The sequence below is a fragment of the Mauremys reevesii genome, linkage group 3, assembly GCF_016161935.1.
Source record: "Mauremys reevesii isolate NIE-2019 linkage group 3, ASM1616193v1, whole genome shotgun sequence".
NCBI lineage: Eukaryota > Metazoa > Chordata > Testudines > Geoemydidae > Mauremys > Mauremys reevesii.
In genome coordinates, this window is record NC_052625.1 from 152,590,141 (window position 1) to 152,608,667 (window position 18,527).

The window sequence follows — 18,527 nt, forward strand, 5'->3', positions numbered from 1 at the left end:
AGTCCTTGTGGCTGTGGAAAAAGCTTCAATATGTGAGCCCAGTGAACCCTAAAGGCTCAAAACGCAGAAGGTAAATCAAAAGAACACAAAATCTATTTTTTTTACATAATCTCATGATTATAAAGCCACTCATGATTTTTGGTGAGCCTGACTCATGATTTTTGAACATTTGGGGTTGGGAATACCGGGTTTGAAACAAAGTTTATAATTAAATCTTTACCACTTTTGGCTTTTTACAGGGTAAGAATATTCATTCTTTTGCTGAACAGGCCAAAAGTGCAAAGATGCTTGCTTCCTAAACTTCTGCAAGAGGTGTTATTCCGCTGAATAATTTTGCATTATAAGGAGGAAAGATTCAACTTGACTCTTATGCAAGAAAAATAAAAGAAAATCCATGAAAGATACACACATCTTAATATATTTTCCATAGTCTGACTAAACACAAATGTTGCTCATGAAGAAAATGAATGGCTACATGGATATGACATGAGGAATACATTTTCTGATATTTCAAGTATTTTAAGGTTGTATTCATTTTTCATATACTCATCTGCAGATATAAATATCTTACTCCCTAGTCATCTCTAAGAGTACGTTTTCTGCTCGGGATCACTATATAACACATTGATTCAAATACAGTGGGTACCATTGGTGTCAACATTTGCCAATAGGTATTTCACTGTAATATCTGAGATAATGCAGTAGGGCTTTGTATTTAAACAAGGAAAATAACTGCGGAATCTCAGATGTTGCAATGTTGTTGGTAAATGCTGACTTTTTAATGTTGGTCAGTCTATATGGTTAAATATAAAAGTATTCTAATGCCAATTAAAATAATTTTTAAAATGATCTATTTGCAAGTGAATAATTTTTTAAATATTGATGTTTCATATGTACAGTGGCAGGTGTAATACAAGAAGTAGTAAATGTGCCCTTTGGATTCAAGCTTATTAAATGCACCATTTGTATACACACGTTAAATGTTATGATATTTCTACCAGCTCCAGTACTCATTAGATTACTCTCATTTCCATTAAAGTCCCTTTAATGTCTGTAAATCTCATAAACTCTTGTGTCTTTCTTATCAAGTAGTCATTTATAGAATAAAATGTACTTTTGCATTTAACAGAATGAACTTCTATTACAATCAGGGGGCAGGCACCCTCAGGGGAGAACAGAGGGGCTGAACTCCCAAGAGTAAGGCCTGGTCTACACTGGGGGGGGGGGGGTTCGATCTAAGGTACGCAACTTCAGCTACACGAATAGCGTAGCTGAAGTCGAAGTACCTTAGTTCGAATTACTTACCCGTCCTCACGGCGCGGGATCGACGTCCGCGGCTCCCCCGTCGACTCCGCCACCGCCGTTCGTGGTGGTGGAGTTCCGGAGTCGACGGGAGCGCGTTCGGAGTTCGATATATCGTGTCTAGATGAGACGCGATATAGTGAACTCCGAGAAATCGATTGCTACCCGCCGATATGGCGGGTAGTGAAGATGTACCCATAGTAATTGAATCAACCGGTTGTGTAATGTTATTGTGTATAAAAGTATGCTAGTAAGGCCTTCTATAAGAACTTGTAATATTCTGAACTTGATCGTCATTATGAGATATGTATACAGACTGTGGTTATGAATTTATGTATTTCTGCAGCTATAAAACTGTGCTGATAATTTGTGCTGCAACATTCAACTCCATCTGAAATTCTCTGTAATCTGAAGTCTTTAAATGATTTGAGGACTTCAGTAACTCAGACGGAGATTAGGGGTCTATTACAGAAGTGGGTGGGTGAGGTTCTGTAGCCTGCACTGTGCAGGAGGTCAGACTAGATCAGGGGTTCTCAAACTTCATTGCACCGTGACCCCCTTCTGACAACAAAAATTATTACATGATCCCAGGAGGAGGGGACTAAAGCCTGAGCCTGCGTAAGCCCTGCCACCCTGGGCAGAGGGCCAAAGCCCAAGCCCCACCACCTGGGGCAGTGGTGGCGGGGCAAAGCCGAAGCTCAAGGACTTCAGCCCCAGGTGGAGGGGCTCTTCCCCTTAGACTTCGGCTTCAGCCCCAGATGGTGGGGCTCAGGCTTTGGCCCTGGGCCCCAGCAAGTCTAACGCCAGCCCTGGCAACCCCATTAAAACAGGATCACAATGCACTTTGTGGTCCCAACCCACAGTTTGAGAACCACTGGACTAGAAGTTCATGATGGTCCCTTCTGACCTTAAAGTCTATGAGTCTATCACAAGATAGTAGTCAGCCAGGCAAGGGGAGGCTGCCTCCTCACTGGATGAGACTAGCTCCAAGTACCAAGAATGGTACAACCCAGGACATGACAAATGATGGGCCATTAGGGTTAATGGGAAAATATTAAGACATCCCAGCTCAAATTTTCCCATCCTAAATAACCGAGAGTCACCATGCAAGGAGAAAAGGAAAAAAAATAAGGGAGTGAGGCGCCCTGAAAAAGGAGGTTTGAAACTCAAGTTTTTATGAAAAATGAGGGGCAGCCTCTAAGCTGGAAGCTGTATGTTAAATGCTGGATCTCCTCTATGACAGGTTCAAATATGAGTGAGCAAAGTACAAGCGTATGGTTTATTATTTTCTTTTGCTTATTTCGGTTAAAGGAAATAGAACAAGACAAGAGGAAAACGAGCCAGTAAGAATCCTTGGACACAATGGATAAAAAACAGCTTGGAGCCTGTGTGTGCAATATGGTTTACAGCTTCTGCCTGATTTAATGCATTCTACTACAGTCAATGGATAGATCTGACATGGTCATTGTAGACCACCCACTCACAATGTCCTATTTTTTCCAACTGCAATAAATCCAGAAGAATATATCTGCTCAATCATTTCAAAGCCCTGAGAGAAATGTATTGCTAGGGTATGAGGCACAATTCACACGCAGAGAAAGGAATTTCTGTTTTTCAAAATGCAACAGGAGTAAATCCTGGAAAAAAAAGATATTTTCCAGTTTTGTTCAAGCCCAAACCCCACACAAATACAATGATAAGTCTTTGCAATGACATTTTCATTTGGGCCATATCATCCCAACATTTTTGACAGTGAATAAATTAAACCAATGAAGAATTCTGCTTCAAAACCGACCATACGGGCCTATACTTGTTTTTAACTGAATAATGTACTACTTAAACTCTGTGGTTAGGTAATAGATGGCCATATCTGACGTACTAGCTCATAAGTGAGTAACTGTACAGTTTTAGAAACATTTGATTCATAATAACCCAGTGTTCCAGGCTAACACCACAGGAAAAGGGGCTTTAGGTAGATGATCCAACTGCATGATCAGATTTCCTTACTCTATGAAAAGGCACTCTAGAAAAGTTTTAACATTAGTGAAGGAGCTTTACATATTCAAACAATGATTCTTTATGCTGAAAGCTTCATGCAGCTTCTCACATCATGTCAGCCTTAGGAGTTATTGAAGATCCTATTACCTTTTTTTAATTTTTGTAAAGATACTCACAGCAGGTAGTGCAAAGAAAGAAATTCCAAGTAGAGCAAACCCAGCAGAAAGCAGCCTTCCAAGCCAAGTAAGAGGAGTTTTGTCTCCATAGCCAATTGTTGTCAATGTGATCTAAAAAGCAATGAATAAATATCATGTGCAATAGAAGTACCTGAGCGAAAAACGACAGGTCAGATACACAGTACGCAAGAATTTTCCAGTAAATAATCATTCACCAAGACACATGAAAATCTAAATGTTTCTCTTATAACACAATCTTCTATTTTAGAACACACCTGTAAAGGAAAAACATTATTTAAATAAATGGATATCAATAACTTTGTAACAATGAACAGAGGCAGTGTGTGGGGGGCATGAGGGGTCATGTGCCCTCCCAGATTTTTGCCTTGCATTAAGCACAGAGGTTTTCAAACTAGAGGTCATGTCCCGTACCCCACCCCCAGTTTGAAAACCATCACCTCCTGCCAAGAGCCAGTGGATTGGAAGCTGGTGGGAGCCACCCAGCCCGCTTGGGCCTCTCCCATAAAGGAGCCTGGCGCCAGCTGGTGATGCACTCCGGAGCTGGCCCCTCCCTGTGGAGCCTGGCTGCCATGACATGCTCCCTGAGGCACTCGCTTGCCACAGCCCTGGCACTTTCTGCTGCTGCTCCTCAGCCTAGAGGCAATGGGTATGTCCACACTACCCTCCGGATTGGCGGGTAGCGATCGATCTATCGGGGATAGATTTATCGCATCTCATCTAGGCGCGATAAATCGATCCCCGAATGTGCTCCCCGTCGACTCCGGAACTCCACCACGGCGAGAAGCGGAAGCAGAGTCGACGGGGGAGCCGTGGCCATCGATCCCACACTGTGAGGACGGGAGGTAAGTATACATAAGATAAGTCGACTTCAGCTACACTATTCTTGTAGCTGAGGTTGCGTATCTTACATCGACTGCCCCCCTAGTGTAGACCAGGCCAATGTGTGGGGCAGTCACGTGCCCCCTTAGAACCTTTAAATTGTGTCTCTCTCATCAAGAGTTATGCATCGTCTCTGACAATGAAGATGTTAGTAGTGAATCTGAGCAAGTGGAAATCATGCAGAAGGCATTGTCATTTTTTGTGCATATGTAATTGTACTATTTAGTGTAACAATCAGGAGTACACTGAAGGAATTTGCACAACAGACTACATGTGTGCCAAGGACTACAATGCAAAGATTTAATACTCCAGTGATTAAAAGGGAAGTATAAGTTCATAGATAAGGACAAGGTCAAAGGAAGTGCAGAAAGAAGTAATATTTTTTGTGAACATATTTGGACAATTAGAGCTGAGTCATCTGTTGCAGCATAAAACCCCCAAGCACATAGGGTGGAGAGGTGCATTAAAAACGAATGGCAACAAGGCACTGTAAAAAGCACCATAGGTGTTTCTTCACTAGAAACATGTCAGCAGCATGGCTGCAGCATTCGATCAACCTAAGTTTTTAGTGCAGACACTGGCCTTAGTGTCCCAATGACTTCAGAGGAATTTGTCACATCAACACTGATCATTGGCTATAGGTTTTCTGAATGCAAAGATTGCATAGGGAAAGTCAAAATTAAAGTAAAAATGTGTATTACGGCTCCGTGAGACTCAGCCCACAGCCGACTGCACCTAGTCGTAGCACTCAGCTTTGGAATGAGATATTCTTGTTATACTAATGAAAGAAGTAGCTCAAATCATCAGGTAATATCAGCTCAGACATGCATGAGGATAGTATAAGTGAAGGATGGCATTTGTAAAACATTCTTCATAACTCCCCTTAATGTGAAAGGGTAATCAAAGACAGTGTGTATATATGCAGAACAAGTTGTATTCTAGAGGCCAGGGTCACTGCCATGTAGCACAAATACAGATCATGGCAGTGCTCAGTCAATATGTGCTGGAGGGCTCTGCCTATGTAAGTCAGCTGCTACCACCAGTCACTGAACTCATGCCACCTCTGACTACAGTATGTATCCCAGATGTTGCCCCACCATCTAATGCAGTTTATTAAGATGTCTCAAAGGCAGGACAAGCCAAAAGATTGTAGTATCTTAAGTATGGAGCATGAGGAACAGATTTGCATTGTGGGGCACACTATCTGGAAAAGATTGTTTAATAGCCGTCAGAGATAATAGATCACAGAAATCATTTCCAGAAGAGACCTATTGCTCATTCTGGGAAGAGTTCATCCCAGTGCAGAATGTCTTGCAACAGGACCTCTGTATCAGGGACTGTAGGGGGGACGGGTTTCCCCCATGCCAAGGAAATGACCTCCATGCCAACTCTCCATATCCTGTCACAAAAAAAGCTACTTTGGAGCTATGGCCAGAGGAGGGGGTCACAGGTACCTATTTACAGTGCTCCAGTACCCCAGGAAACCAGCACGGAAGGGTTATTCCTGCACTGGAATAAAACCCATGGCAAAGGAGTGTGAGAAGGGCTGTGTAGCAGCCCTGCACCCTGGGACTGGGTTGGGGTGGAGGGATTTTGCCTTATTGCATCTCCTCTGCATAGAGGAATGAATACTGCAGCTTTAGGCAAGTAGAATGAATTTCACCCACTTATGGACTGAGTGGATTTATTAACTCTAAATGGAACACTGAATGGCTCACATCCAGAACAGAGCAAACTGAATTTTAAAGGATAAGATGGACAAGAATAGGCTAAATATCAAGGATTCCAGAGCTTGTGATTAGTGGAAAGCTTGGACAAAAAGAAGTATTTTACTTAATGTTCTAAATATGGCCAAGTTCAGGCTTAGACAGTTGTCTGGCAGAAGTGAATTTCCAAGGAAAATGCCTACTATTCTCTCAGAGGTCACTCTTGGCCAAAGCAGTGCAGCTCAATGCAGTGGTCATCACTGGGCAAAGGTGGTGAAACAGTTTCTTAAGTAAATGGGATGTAAGCTATTTAGGGCTTGTAGATAGTAAGCAGTACCATGACTGCTTCCATTGTTGAGGACAAAGCACAGGTGTGATGTCTTAGAGCAGGGGTCGGCAACCTTTCAGAAGTGGTGTGCTGAGTCTTCATTTATTCACTCTAATTTAAGGTTTTGCATGCCAGTAATACATTTTAATGTTTTTAGAAGGTCTCTTTCTATAAGTCTATAATAAATAACTAAACTATTGTTGTATGCAAAGTAAATAAGATTTTTAAAATGTTTAAGAAGCTTCATTTAAAATTAAATTAAAATACAGATCCCCCTGGACCGGCGGCCAGGACCTGGGCAGTGTGAGTGCCATTGAAAATCATGTCATGTGCCGCCTTTAGCATGCGTGCCATAGGTTGCCTACCCCTGTCTTAGAGAAAGGCAGGCGAGCTAAAAAGGAGGCAGTCATTCACTACACTAGCTGAAATATTCAAGTGGCCGTCAAGGCTAGCCTCTGTGAGAGTGATCCATAGTAATGTTGGCATGCCGGTGATGGGGTCTACCTCCAAAAGGAATGGCTTCTTGGCCTGACAAATGACTGTTGCCATATGGGAAGCCAGGAGCAGCTACAAGGCTTGTAAGACCCTGAAATTCTAAACCATTTTGACAAAAGGTGGGCAGATGCCTTCCATTGACAGAATGATTATTTACTTTGCTAATTCCTCAAAGTGCCAATCAGCATCAACCTCTTTTTTCAGGAATGAACCTAAATCAACTGGCTTTCATCCATTTTCCTGTCTCTGCCAGAAACTGGAGAATGAGGACATGTCTCCAGTAGGGCTGCAGAAAAGAAGACATCAAACTTAGTGTTGTCTGCATATTAGTGACATTGTAGGGTGACAATATTCCCAAAAAGTTAGACAAACTTTGAGCCCCATGAATCTTGACACCCGAAAGCCCTCTGGAGAGAAGAGAAGTCACTCAGCACAGAATTTCTCTGAAGAAAAAACAGGACCAAGCAAGAGTCCCAAGGATAGAATTTCCTTTCTGTTTAATTCACATTACAATAGTTTGTTCTTTAATCAGATGCATTTACACGTTTCTTAATAAATAATTCCCTTTTGAATCTCCACATATTATGAGGTTAATTGAAATAATTAAATGTGTTCAAGTTCTGATAGTGTTGAATTGGAAACTATCATCAGTATTTCATATTCATTGTAATAACATTATCCATAATGAATTCATTTGGTAGTCACATAGTTGTCCATAGATATTCCATTATTCGATTGTAATGACAATGTATTATTAGAAAAGGAAAAGACAATATTACTGAGAGAAATTCTGAAAAGATGCCAGCTATACAAGAATCTTTTATATACCATACTAAATTATGTTTTCAGGTAAAACAAATCACCATATATGGCAATTGCAAAAAGCACACACGTAAGTATAGCATTGAAGTGATAGGGAACTCCCACGGGGCTTGAACACAGATATTTAAGCCAAGGAATGCTTCCCCTTCCTGTTCCCACATTTTATATGGTCTATTAAAATAATTATTTTATGTAATTAATTTGCCATCCTCTCCAAGTATTCTTGCTCTTTGAGCCCTGCATGGCACCTGCTAATCTTGGTTGTACAGTGTTGTTATAGCCATGCTGGTCCCAGGATATGAGAGACACTAGGTGGATGAGGTCTAAGTCCTGAAGAAGAGCTCTATGTAGCTCAAAAGCTTGTCTCTCTCACCAACAGAAGTTGATCCAATAAAAGATATTACCTCACCCACCTTGCTTCTCTATTAATCTTGGTTGGCGTACATAAACCAGAACTGTGGGAGCTCCAGCCATAAGAAAATCCACATTGATGGCATTTATGTTATGTTAGAATTGCAGATTGGAAATCTAGACGTATTTAAAATAACAGGTCATATCCTGCCTTTGATTTCAGTGAAAAACACCCGTTGACCTCAATAAGAGTATCACACATGGAATGATGACAGGATATGGCCCTTAGATAATTTGATTGAATGAGTGTGCTAGTGTCAATTAATTACAGCATGCTGGGTATGAGGAGAAGGCGTTATGAGTGTTTCTAGAAGCTTGGAACTTCAGAGGATTATTCATGGCTAGTCCCTCCCTTTTTTTTAAAAAGAAACATCACAAAACCATTCTGGGACTTGGTGTATACAGTGGAATGTAAATTAGAATAACTGCTGCAAATAAACAAATCAATGAGACTAAGCATAGACGCCCCCTAGAATGCCATGTGATCTGACTTTTTCAAAACCTGCATGTGGGTTATTCTGGCAATCAAAAGACTACATTTCCCATGCATGTGGGAGCCTGAGGCTGAAGCTCCTGCTCAGCGTGATTTGGAAGAGAGACTTGAAACTGGGTGTCCCACATCCCAGGTGAGGGCCCCAACCAGTGGGCTACTGTGTCATTCTTTCTCAGTCTTTCCTGTTGAAGCTGCTCCACTTAATACAGATCATTAAATATTTGTTGTGCGAAAGGGATATTTTTCTTTCATTTACACTATCTCCTTCTGAATAGCTCATGCCTGTGATTGCATGAACAAACTAACTTCTTGGTCATTAACTATACTACATTTCCCACATACTGTTTTACAGATAATACAGCAATTATCATTATTAAGAGGGAAACAACAAAAATAATGAATTAGGGGGATATGCTGATTTCAGTAATTTTATGCACCTGAATGTATTAAGAATTTAAATATATTCAGGTTAACTAAAGAGTAAACAAAATTGTTTTTAGGTTTTTAATTATAATTTGTTTTTCTGTTGATAGCAAGAAAAAATTCCTGTTTTCTCAGTTAGTACAAATTATCTGACCCATGAGTCATACATTTTCATTTTCACTGTATACAAAGTATTTTAAGCCACCATTTTATAAAAGGATTGTTTCCTAGCAGGGCTTTTCCTTCTAAAATATCAAGAAGGGGAGAAGCAAAGTATAAAACTAAGCTCTTGTTCATGCAATTAGATCTGCTTGGATCTGTGGATATGACTACAGGGTCAAGGCCTGACTTTATCAAAGCCCCACGGTTCAACTATGAACCCAGTCCTGCAACTGTGAAGCAGTCAAAACTCTTACTAACTCAGGCCAGCAGTAACTGCTCTCACATACACTGCAGTAAATCCAGAGCAATTTACGTTGGTGAACAGAGTTTGATACAATGGTTTTTTAACTTTAAGTCAATGGAAGTCTTATCTGCATTAGGATTAAAGGATCAAATATTAAATATTTTATGAGACATTTTTTGTTGATATTTTAAAACAAGTCTAATTAGGCAAAATACTTTTGTATTTTTTATAACTGTTGCTGTGCAACCAACAGATACTTTGGGTTCTACATGTTCAAAGCTCACATTTCTACTCACTGATAGTTCAAAAATACAACCCGTAGGAGGAAGGGTAACCTATGGCCTAAGAATGAGCGAACTGGTTCAAAGAAAAAGGTTTGGGAAACCTACCTTTTGCCCCAAAAGTAAAGAAAACCCCAAATGCACATTCTTTTTGGGTTCAGAAGTGTCTGGGAGTTTATTTTGTTTTTTGTTGTTTCTCTAAGCAAGTTCAGATTTTGACTAGTCTGGGAGTGGAAGTACAAGAAAGACTTGGGCCCGGTTCTGCTCCTGTCAACGCAACACCTGAGGTGGGGAAATTACCTTTTTAGTCCCCTGATCAGCCTAAGTGATGCTCTAAGTCTATATTTACACTAATGGCCCCATTGACTGTCTGGGATTGCTGGAGCACAAGGTGTTCTACTATGCCAGTGGGAACAGGAGTTCTGCTTTATCTCCTGGAGGGGGATACACCTATAGGAGGTGAATAAGCAGCTTCCCTGTTAGGGAAGCCTTCCAACTGTCTGAGCAGCACAGTGCAGCTCTCACTATTTGTATAGTATTTCTATTCCCACTGAAAACAGAAAAATTCAGAATCTTGTAAGAAAGTTTGTTCTGGTGAGATTTTTAACCAGATTTCAAGATCAAAAGAGAAATTTGAATAAACATCAACATCTAGAACTGATTCTCCATTTTCTTATACCATGTATAGTTACTTAATCCCTAATTTGGCAAAGCACTTAAGCACATGATTACTATTAAGTATGTGAATAACCCTATCCCTTTCAGCGAAGCACGCAAGCATGTTCTCAAGTCCCATGGACTTCAACAATGCAGCTGTACCGAAGTTTGAAGTTAAGCATATGCTTAAAGGTCTTAGAATCATAGAAGATTAGGGTTGGAAGACACCTCAGGAAGTCATCTAGTCCAATCCCCTGTTCAAAGCAGGACCCAAACCAACTAAATCATCCCAGCCAGGGCTTTGTCAATCCGGGCCTTAAAAACCTCTAAGGATGGAGATTCCACCACCACCCTAGGTAACCCATTCCAGTGCTTCACCACCTTCCTAGTGAAAAAGTGTTTCCTAATATCCAACCTAAACCTCCCCCACTGCAACTTGACACCATTGCTTCTTGTTCTGTCATCTGCCACCACTGAGAACAGCTGAGCTCCATCCTCTTTGTAAACCCCCTTCAGATAGTTGAAGGCTGCTATCAAATCCCCCCTCACTCTTCTCTTCTGCAGACTAAATAAGCCCAGTTCCCTCAGTCTCTCCTTCTAAGTTATGTGCCCCAGCCCCCTGATCATTTTCGTTGCTCTCCGCTGGACTCTCTCCAATTTGTCCAAATCCCTTCTGTAGCTGGGGGACCAAAACTGGACACAATACTCAAGGTGTGGCCTTACCAGTGCCGAATAGAGGGGAATAATCACTTCCCCTGATCTGCTGGCAATGCTCCTACTAATACAGCCCAATATGCCATTGGCCTTCTTGGCAACAGGGGCACACTGCCGACTCATATCCAGCTTCTCATCCACGGTAATCCCGAGGTCCTTTTCTGCAGAACTGCCACTTAGCCAGTCCTAGCATGGGATTCTTCTTTCCTAAGTGCAGGACTCTGCACTTGTCCTTATTGAACCTCAGATTTCTTTTAGCCCAATCCTCCAATTTGTCTAGGTCACTCTGGACCCTCTCCCTACCCTTCAGCATATCTACCTCTCCCCGCATCTTACTGTCATCTGCAAACTTGCTGAGGGTGCAATTCATCCCATCATCTAGATCATTAGTTGTATGCAGTGTTGTTATAGCCATGCTGGTCCCAGGATATGAGAGACGCTAGAAGAGCTCTATGTAGCTCAAAAGCTTGTCTCTCTGACCAACAGAAGTTGGTCAAATAAAATATATTACCTCACCCACCTTGCTTCTCTATTAATCTTAGTTGGCGTACATAAACCAGAACTGTGGGAGCTCCAGCCATAAGAAAATCTTGAACAAAAGATCTTGAACAAAACCAACAGGACCGACCTCTGGGGCACTCCGCTTGATACTGGCTGCCAACTAGACATCGAGCCGTTGATCAGTACCCGTTGAGCCCGACAATCTAGCCAGCTTTCTATCCACCTGATAGAATCTTGCTAAATTGGGGCTTTACATCTGTGTAAAACAGGTGTAAAAATGCTACCAAATTAGGATGGAAGGGTAGCATTCAGAAGAATTTTTCACAGATGTACATGCCTTTTCAAGACACAGGCACTGGGATACCTCAGGACCACTATAAGTTTACATCTTTTAATATGTGCATTCATGTAATACAAAATATTCTACAGTATTAGCTAAATATTCTACAGTATTAGCTAAATAGTTCAAATGATCTTTCTATACTTACTGTGCCCCACCAGAGAGCATCTGCATATGTAGAAAACTGGGTATTTGCATCTTTTTCCACCAGATAGACAAGGAAAGAGGAAAAGATAAGTACTAAAAATCCTATGTACCAGGCTGTGATTAATTCCTAGATAAAAGAAAATAAAGATCAGACTGTATTAAAAAGATTAAACATAGAGTGGAGTGGCATTTGAAGAAAAAATAATTAAACTGTCCATATTTTTTGGCATTTTAGCAGTTAAAAATCAAATGCTTCTCAGTTCACATAAATTGTCTCTAAACAACAGGTAGAAGTGATTGGCAATTTTTCAAAAGAATGCTGGAAAATGCTGATTCATCAAAGAGGTTTCTCAGGTCCAGGACGGGGAAAGAGCCAACACGGAACAGCCAATAGACTTGTGATTAGGGCGCTCATCTGTTATGTGGGAGCCTGAGGCTGAAGCTCCTGCTCAGCGTAATTTGGAAGAGAGACTTGAAGCTGGGTGTCCCACATCCCAGGTGAGGGCCCCAACCAGTGGGCTATAGTGTCATTCTTTCTCAGTCTTTCCTGTTGAAGCTGCTCCACTTAGTACAGATCATTAAATATTTGTTGTGCGAAAGGGATATTTTTCTTTCATTTACACTATCTCCTTCTGAACAGCTCATACCTGTGATTGCATGAACAAACTGACTTCGTGGTCATTAACTATACTACATGGACCTCAAAGTTGTAAACAAGGATAGAACTCAGGAGTTTTGTCTAAATGAAGGGAGTATGCAACGACATGGCTAATGTGGGTACTTACCCCTTCCTTCTGCTAGCTAGTCACATATTCTGACATTTTTTCAAGCATGCTACCCTCTGTCTAGTGATTGGTCCCCAGAGATTATATGCTTTAATGCTACTGTAGCTAATAGAGATTCTTTTTTACCTTATGTGGTAATGTTCTGTATTTTGGACTCAAATATCCACTACTGGACTATTCTATTGTGGGGTGGATCTCTTTCTCTCTCTTTCTCTCTCATGTTTTTTCGCCAAAGGTTTTGAAAGGCTTCATTTTCATGCCAGTGTGGAACAAAAACAAATTTTGAAATCTCAGATTTTTTTCATGAAAAAGAATTCTTGTTCTCTGGCCAGCCTGAACAATTGGCCTGATTTCCCAGTTCAGTTTGACACTTGTGTAACTCCACTGATTTCAATGGAATTACACCAGCATCCAACTGGTGGTGAAGCAGGGCCAATATTTTTAGCATATTTTCAGAAATCTGAATGAACATGAAAAGATATATTTTTGATAATGCATTACATAGCCAACATTACTTTAGGAAGTTTTAGGTATTCACTGAAATCTGATAAATATATAAGGTGATGTTGATTCATAGAGTTTTGTTGAATCCACTGACGAATTCAATGAAAGTTACCTTGCTATGTGCATAAACTACTGAACCTAATAATTTCCAAGTCCCTCCTCTTCGGTCCATGCGCACCATACGAAGGATCTGTAGGAAACGAAGACTTCTCAGTGCTGATGTTGCAAAAATGTTACCCTGAGTTTTTGCAGAAACAACTGCTATTGAAGCGATGAGAACAATGGTGTCTGAAAGAAATACATTACAGAAGATATTAATGTACATAAAGTGATCATGAACATAGATGTACATATGCTGAGTGAAGAGCGTTGTCCTTACCCTTACTCAATTCCCTGGGAATTTTGTCTGAGATCGGATTGTGGGATCAAGACTAGAGTCTAAAAAGTGCTTAGAGACCCTTCAGGATGAAAATCATTAGCTACATTAGAAATATTAAAAACATATACTGATAAGGCGGGCAGTACTAAAGGAACTAATTGCCTCGTGGAAGGTATTTTCAAGCCCTGTTTGTAGAACTGTATAAATCATCTGATGGTTTAAAACTGTGGTGCTACTTTCCCCCGTAGCAACATTCCTATGAAAAGGCATAAAAAAAACCAGTAAGAGAAAACAGAGCCCTCTCAGTTACATGAGTCAAATGGAAGTATTTAGACTTATAAATATACATTTTATTTTCCTATGAGTGCAAATACTATGTGATGCAGTGTGCAGTAATGAGCTTCTGGATACAAGCTCCCCTTATATACAATTTCCTGGGGGAAAAACAAAAATAAACTTGGTTGCCTAAATGCCCTCCTAAGCATTCATTTAGCTGGCAGTCTGGAAAGTTCCAGCACTCCGAGTGTTAATACTTTGCACAAGAGTTTGTTTCTTCACGACAAAGATTTAAAAATTTTTGTTAAGTGCAGAATGCTTGTTTATAACTCTTGGAGCCAGTGCCATGCTTAGGAGAGGATAAGGAGAAGAAACACTGTTCAAGCAGAGACAGCTAGATGGATTATGGCCTGCAGTAGCTATGAGTAGTATGGAATAGAAAGGGGTAATTTTAAATTGTTGGATGCCAAGTAATTTTATTAAAAAAATTACTAAAAATATTTACCCCAGAGAAACAAGAAACGGTAGGCTAGCTCTTACTAATTGTTTCTCTTATCACTAAATCAGGGATGTGACTCCCACTGTTTTAGACTATGTCTATACTATGAGCTTGGGATGTGATTCTCCTGTTTGCGTACACATACTCACATTAGCTCTTACTGAACTAGCGCAGTAGCAGTGGGAACAGCAGTGGAGGCACATCAGAACCACCCCCCCCGAGTGACATAAGTTACACTGATATAGCTTCTGCCGCTCGCGGAGGTGGTTTTATTATGCTGAAGGGAGAGCTCTCTTCTATTGGCATAGAGCGTCTTTACCAGACGCACTGCAGCGGCTCAGCTCTATCGGTACTGCTGCATCGCTGTGCGTATAGACATAGCCTTAGTTAACTTCCTCTCACTAATTCATGTGGAAGCCAAGAGGTTTTTCTTCGGTTGGTTTCTTTCTGAGCCTTCTCTGTTTTTCTTAGCTCTGTGTGGTAGCTTGTTCGTAGAGATGGGCAGGATAAGCTGATGAGTGCTGTGCGTTCGCTGAGCAGAGTAGCAGGGAGTGTGTGTGTGAGGGGTGCTTACTTGAGAGTTTTTTATACTCCTCTCCTTCCTAGTTCCATGAAGTTACAAGAAAACACACCTCTTTCAGGCTTTTTTAAATTCAAGTTGATTGCTGTCCTTCTTTCACTGGTTCAGTGTCATCATGGGTTGTCTTTAGGTGCCTGTTTATCTTACCAATATGCAGTTTGTTAATGCACATATGTGATAGAGTTTTAATTCTTTCTTGATGATTACATTTCCTTTATCTTTGTGGCAGAAGATTCCCAGAACATCTTTAAAGTTAGAGTTTTAACTCCTTTTTATTCAATACATTTCTGAGATATTTCCTTCGTTTTACTAGACTTCAACAGGAAATGAAATTCTGTTTTCAAAAAGACTAAACACGCTTGTACTTTATAGAAAGTTTTTTAGTTCTCAAAACCGTATTTTTAAAATTAAGTCATTCTTAAAGAGAGTCTTCAGCTTAAATAATTATTAAAGAAGTTGTTGATTCTACGTGGCAATTTTTGGAAAGATGATTCTTCTTGTCTTCTTGATTTGGATGAAGAAATTGCTTGAGCACTGCCAGTAAATAATTAATTCCCCAATAATAAAAATATTCTATCCTTAAATGGTTTCTTACATTAGTAATAAGTTTAGCAAACTCAGTAAATTCGATGTTGGTACATAAAGCATTTTATCTTTTACAAGCAGTGATATTAGGAAATTATATTAGGAGCTTTGCATTGAGCTGACATATTTGCAAGTACGCATTTCACAAAGGTATTTGCCATTTCAGCATTTAAGAAACGAAAAGTTAAAACCATGTCCAGCTAACATGTTTTCCTGGAGTTTCAAAGACACAAGCAGAGGTTGTTCTTTGGGGAAAAAAATGTGTGCGTGCGTGTGTGTGCGCACGCGTAGGTGGTATAGCCCACTTTAACACCTAGATTTATTGCTCTGATAACACATTCCTACATTCCTTATTGAGGTATCCTGCATAAAGAACATCCTCACTTTTTTTTTCACTTGATCAGGTTTTTTCCAAAAACATGAATGTTTTATATGGCTTGTTTTCTTGAGATAAGTATTACATTTATCCCACACTGATATCTTATATAAAGGGAGGTGTGCTGGCCTTGATAAGACTCTTTTGGTTTGTTTGTCTCTTGACCCATGCTCCTTAGATTTACAATCTGTTATAGTAATTAAATTTCTATTAGCTGTTTTGTACAAAGTAAAAATGTCAATAACCAACACATCTTTAGACACAGCACAAAAGAAAACAGAGTAAAAGTTAAAGCAAGGTAACGTTTAAAATGTAGCTTTTTGGGGTTTGTATAACTCACTTTGGGGTAATCAACATGGTTTTATGGCTAAGGAGAGGTTATCTTCCTTACATTTGCTCCTCCTTGGGAGGCAGAAAGTAGAAACCTCCTGCAATTTCTTTAACCAGCCTGAACATTTTGTAATATAACTAACTAAAACATACACAGGTTTTGTTATATCCTCAAGCACCCTGGCTATAACATACTTGTAGATATATCTTAATACTCAGTAAAGGTGCAAACAAGTTTGCAATGACCTATATTTTTTTAAAAAGTGATAATTTTATAACTATCATTTCTGCATTGATATTGAGGTCTCTCCACCAGAGGAAGGCACAGTACCTTCAGCAGGGTGACCAGATGGCCCGACTTTATAGGGACAGTCCTGATTTTTGGGTCTTTTTCTTATATAAGCTCCTATTACCCCCCCCCCCCCATCTCGAGTGTTTACACTTGTTATCTGGTCACCCTAACCTTCAGCAACACTGGGGCAGGTATACGCACCAATTGCCCTTGCTACTTGTTTGTAAAATGTGTAGCTAGTACCCCCCCCAAGCACAGCCTAGCAGCTCTTGTGTGGAGGGGTGAGCTGAGCCATGGTCACTCCATCACCTCATCTGGACATGACCCACAGGATACTGAGCAATGCTGCTAGCACCAGCAGTAGCTCCCTTGTGGAAAGGGAGCATAAGGTAGCAGTATAAGGGCTGCTTTCTATGCAGGTGTCAGCAATAGCCTATCAGTGCTCTGTCTATCTGCAGTACCCATATAACTCCCCTCAGCATGGAATCTAGTGCCTTATAGTCTTTAATGTATATATTTTAGTCTCACAATATCTCTGTGAAATAGGAAAATGCAATTAGCCCCATTTTGCAAATGGGGAACTGAGACACAGAGAGACTAAGTGATTTGCCAAAAGTCATACAGGAAGTTCATAGTAGAGCAGGGGATTGAAGCCATGTCTCTCCTGTCCTAGCTTAGTGTCCTAACCACTAGAGACCATCCTTCCCCTCATCCAGCCAACTCCTCCTCTCTGGAACCCATTCCCTAATGCACCTGATCTGAAGCTGTCAGATCAGGTCATTTGGCCCAGAGTATTTTGGTGTGGAACAGATAATTAAATGGTGAAAATGCAATGAGCTATACGGCACTGACAGAAGAGAGGGGACTTTAAAAATCTTAAAAACACAGTCCCCAATAGGATTTGAACTCTGTTTTGTACCTTTAAAGCATAAGGCAGACCCTATGTTACACAGACATTAGTTCACAGCCATGGGAATTTAAAAGTGTTATGATTGGCCAGAAGAGGTAGCCTGCATTAATTTAATAAAATAAAAATATACCTCAGGCCAGATTTTGCATTCTTTATTCAGGGGAAGCTAATGATTCTGGGAAGAAGAGACACAAAAGTGTGTGTATAGATGTGTGTTAGTTTCATAGCATTCTCTCCTCTACTTTCTGATCCAACAGAAGGCCCTCCCTGGTGGGGTCTGCAGATGAAAGGAATGGCTGCTATCAAAGGTATCATTCCCTCAAACCACAGGGATTCTCAGATTAAATTTATGTATAGGAATGTATGAATTGCCATGCCAGGTCAAACAAAGTCTGTGTACTCCATATCCTATCTTTGCTTGTGGCTAGTACCAGATACTTCAGAGGAAGGAGTAAGAAACCCATAGTGGATAATTATGGAATAAAGGGCCCCATTGGGGAAGTTTCTTTCTCATCCACATTCACTTAGTGGCTGGCTTATGCTATGAGGGTTTATATCCCTTCTGAAAAAGCATAAGGGTTTATATGCCTTAAAAGAGGTTGGGTTTTTTTTGTATATGTATCTAATTGCAGATATTTTCACCTATGGAATACTGATTTTTAAAAACCCTACTAAACTCTTTCCTTCAATGCCATCTTGTGGCAATGAATTCAACAGATTAATTATGCATTATGTAAACAAACGTTTCCTTTTTTCAATTTTCAATTTGTAATCTTCCGGTTTCATTTATTCATTAGTTTATATTCCTCTATCATGTGCCCTCTCATCTGTGTCCTTTCTAAATGAAGCGGTACTGGTCTTTTCAAGCACGGCTCTCCCTGCAGTTTCCCCTTGCTGCTAGTATCATCATG

General features: G+C 40.4%; 1 protein-coding gene across 3 annotated transcripts in view; it reads right to left on the reverse strand.

The window, feature by feature from the left end:
- The window catches only part of KCNQ5 (potassium voltage-gated channel subfamily Q member 5), a 480,883-nt gene that overhangs the window by 47,441 nt on the left and 414,915 nt on the right, over nt 1-18,527 (reverse strand). For all 3 annotated transcript variants that reach the window (XM_039530234.1, XM_039530236.1, XM_039530235.1), the window contains 3 exons: nt 13,502-13,677; nt 12,102-12,227; nt 3,477-3,587 (listed from right to left, as the gene is read on the reverse strand). In XM_039530234.1, the coding sequence (XP_039386168.1) occupies nt 3,477-3,587; nt 12,102-12,227; nt 13,502-13,677 (413 nt within the window). The remainder of the gene's footprint in view (nt 1-3,476; nt 3,588-12,101; nt 12,228-13,501; nt 13,678-18,527) is intronic.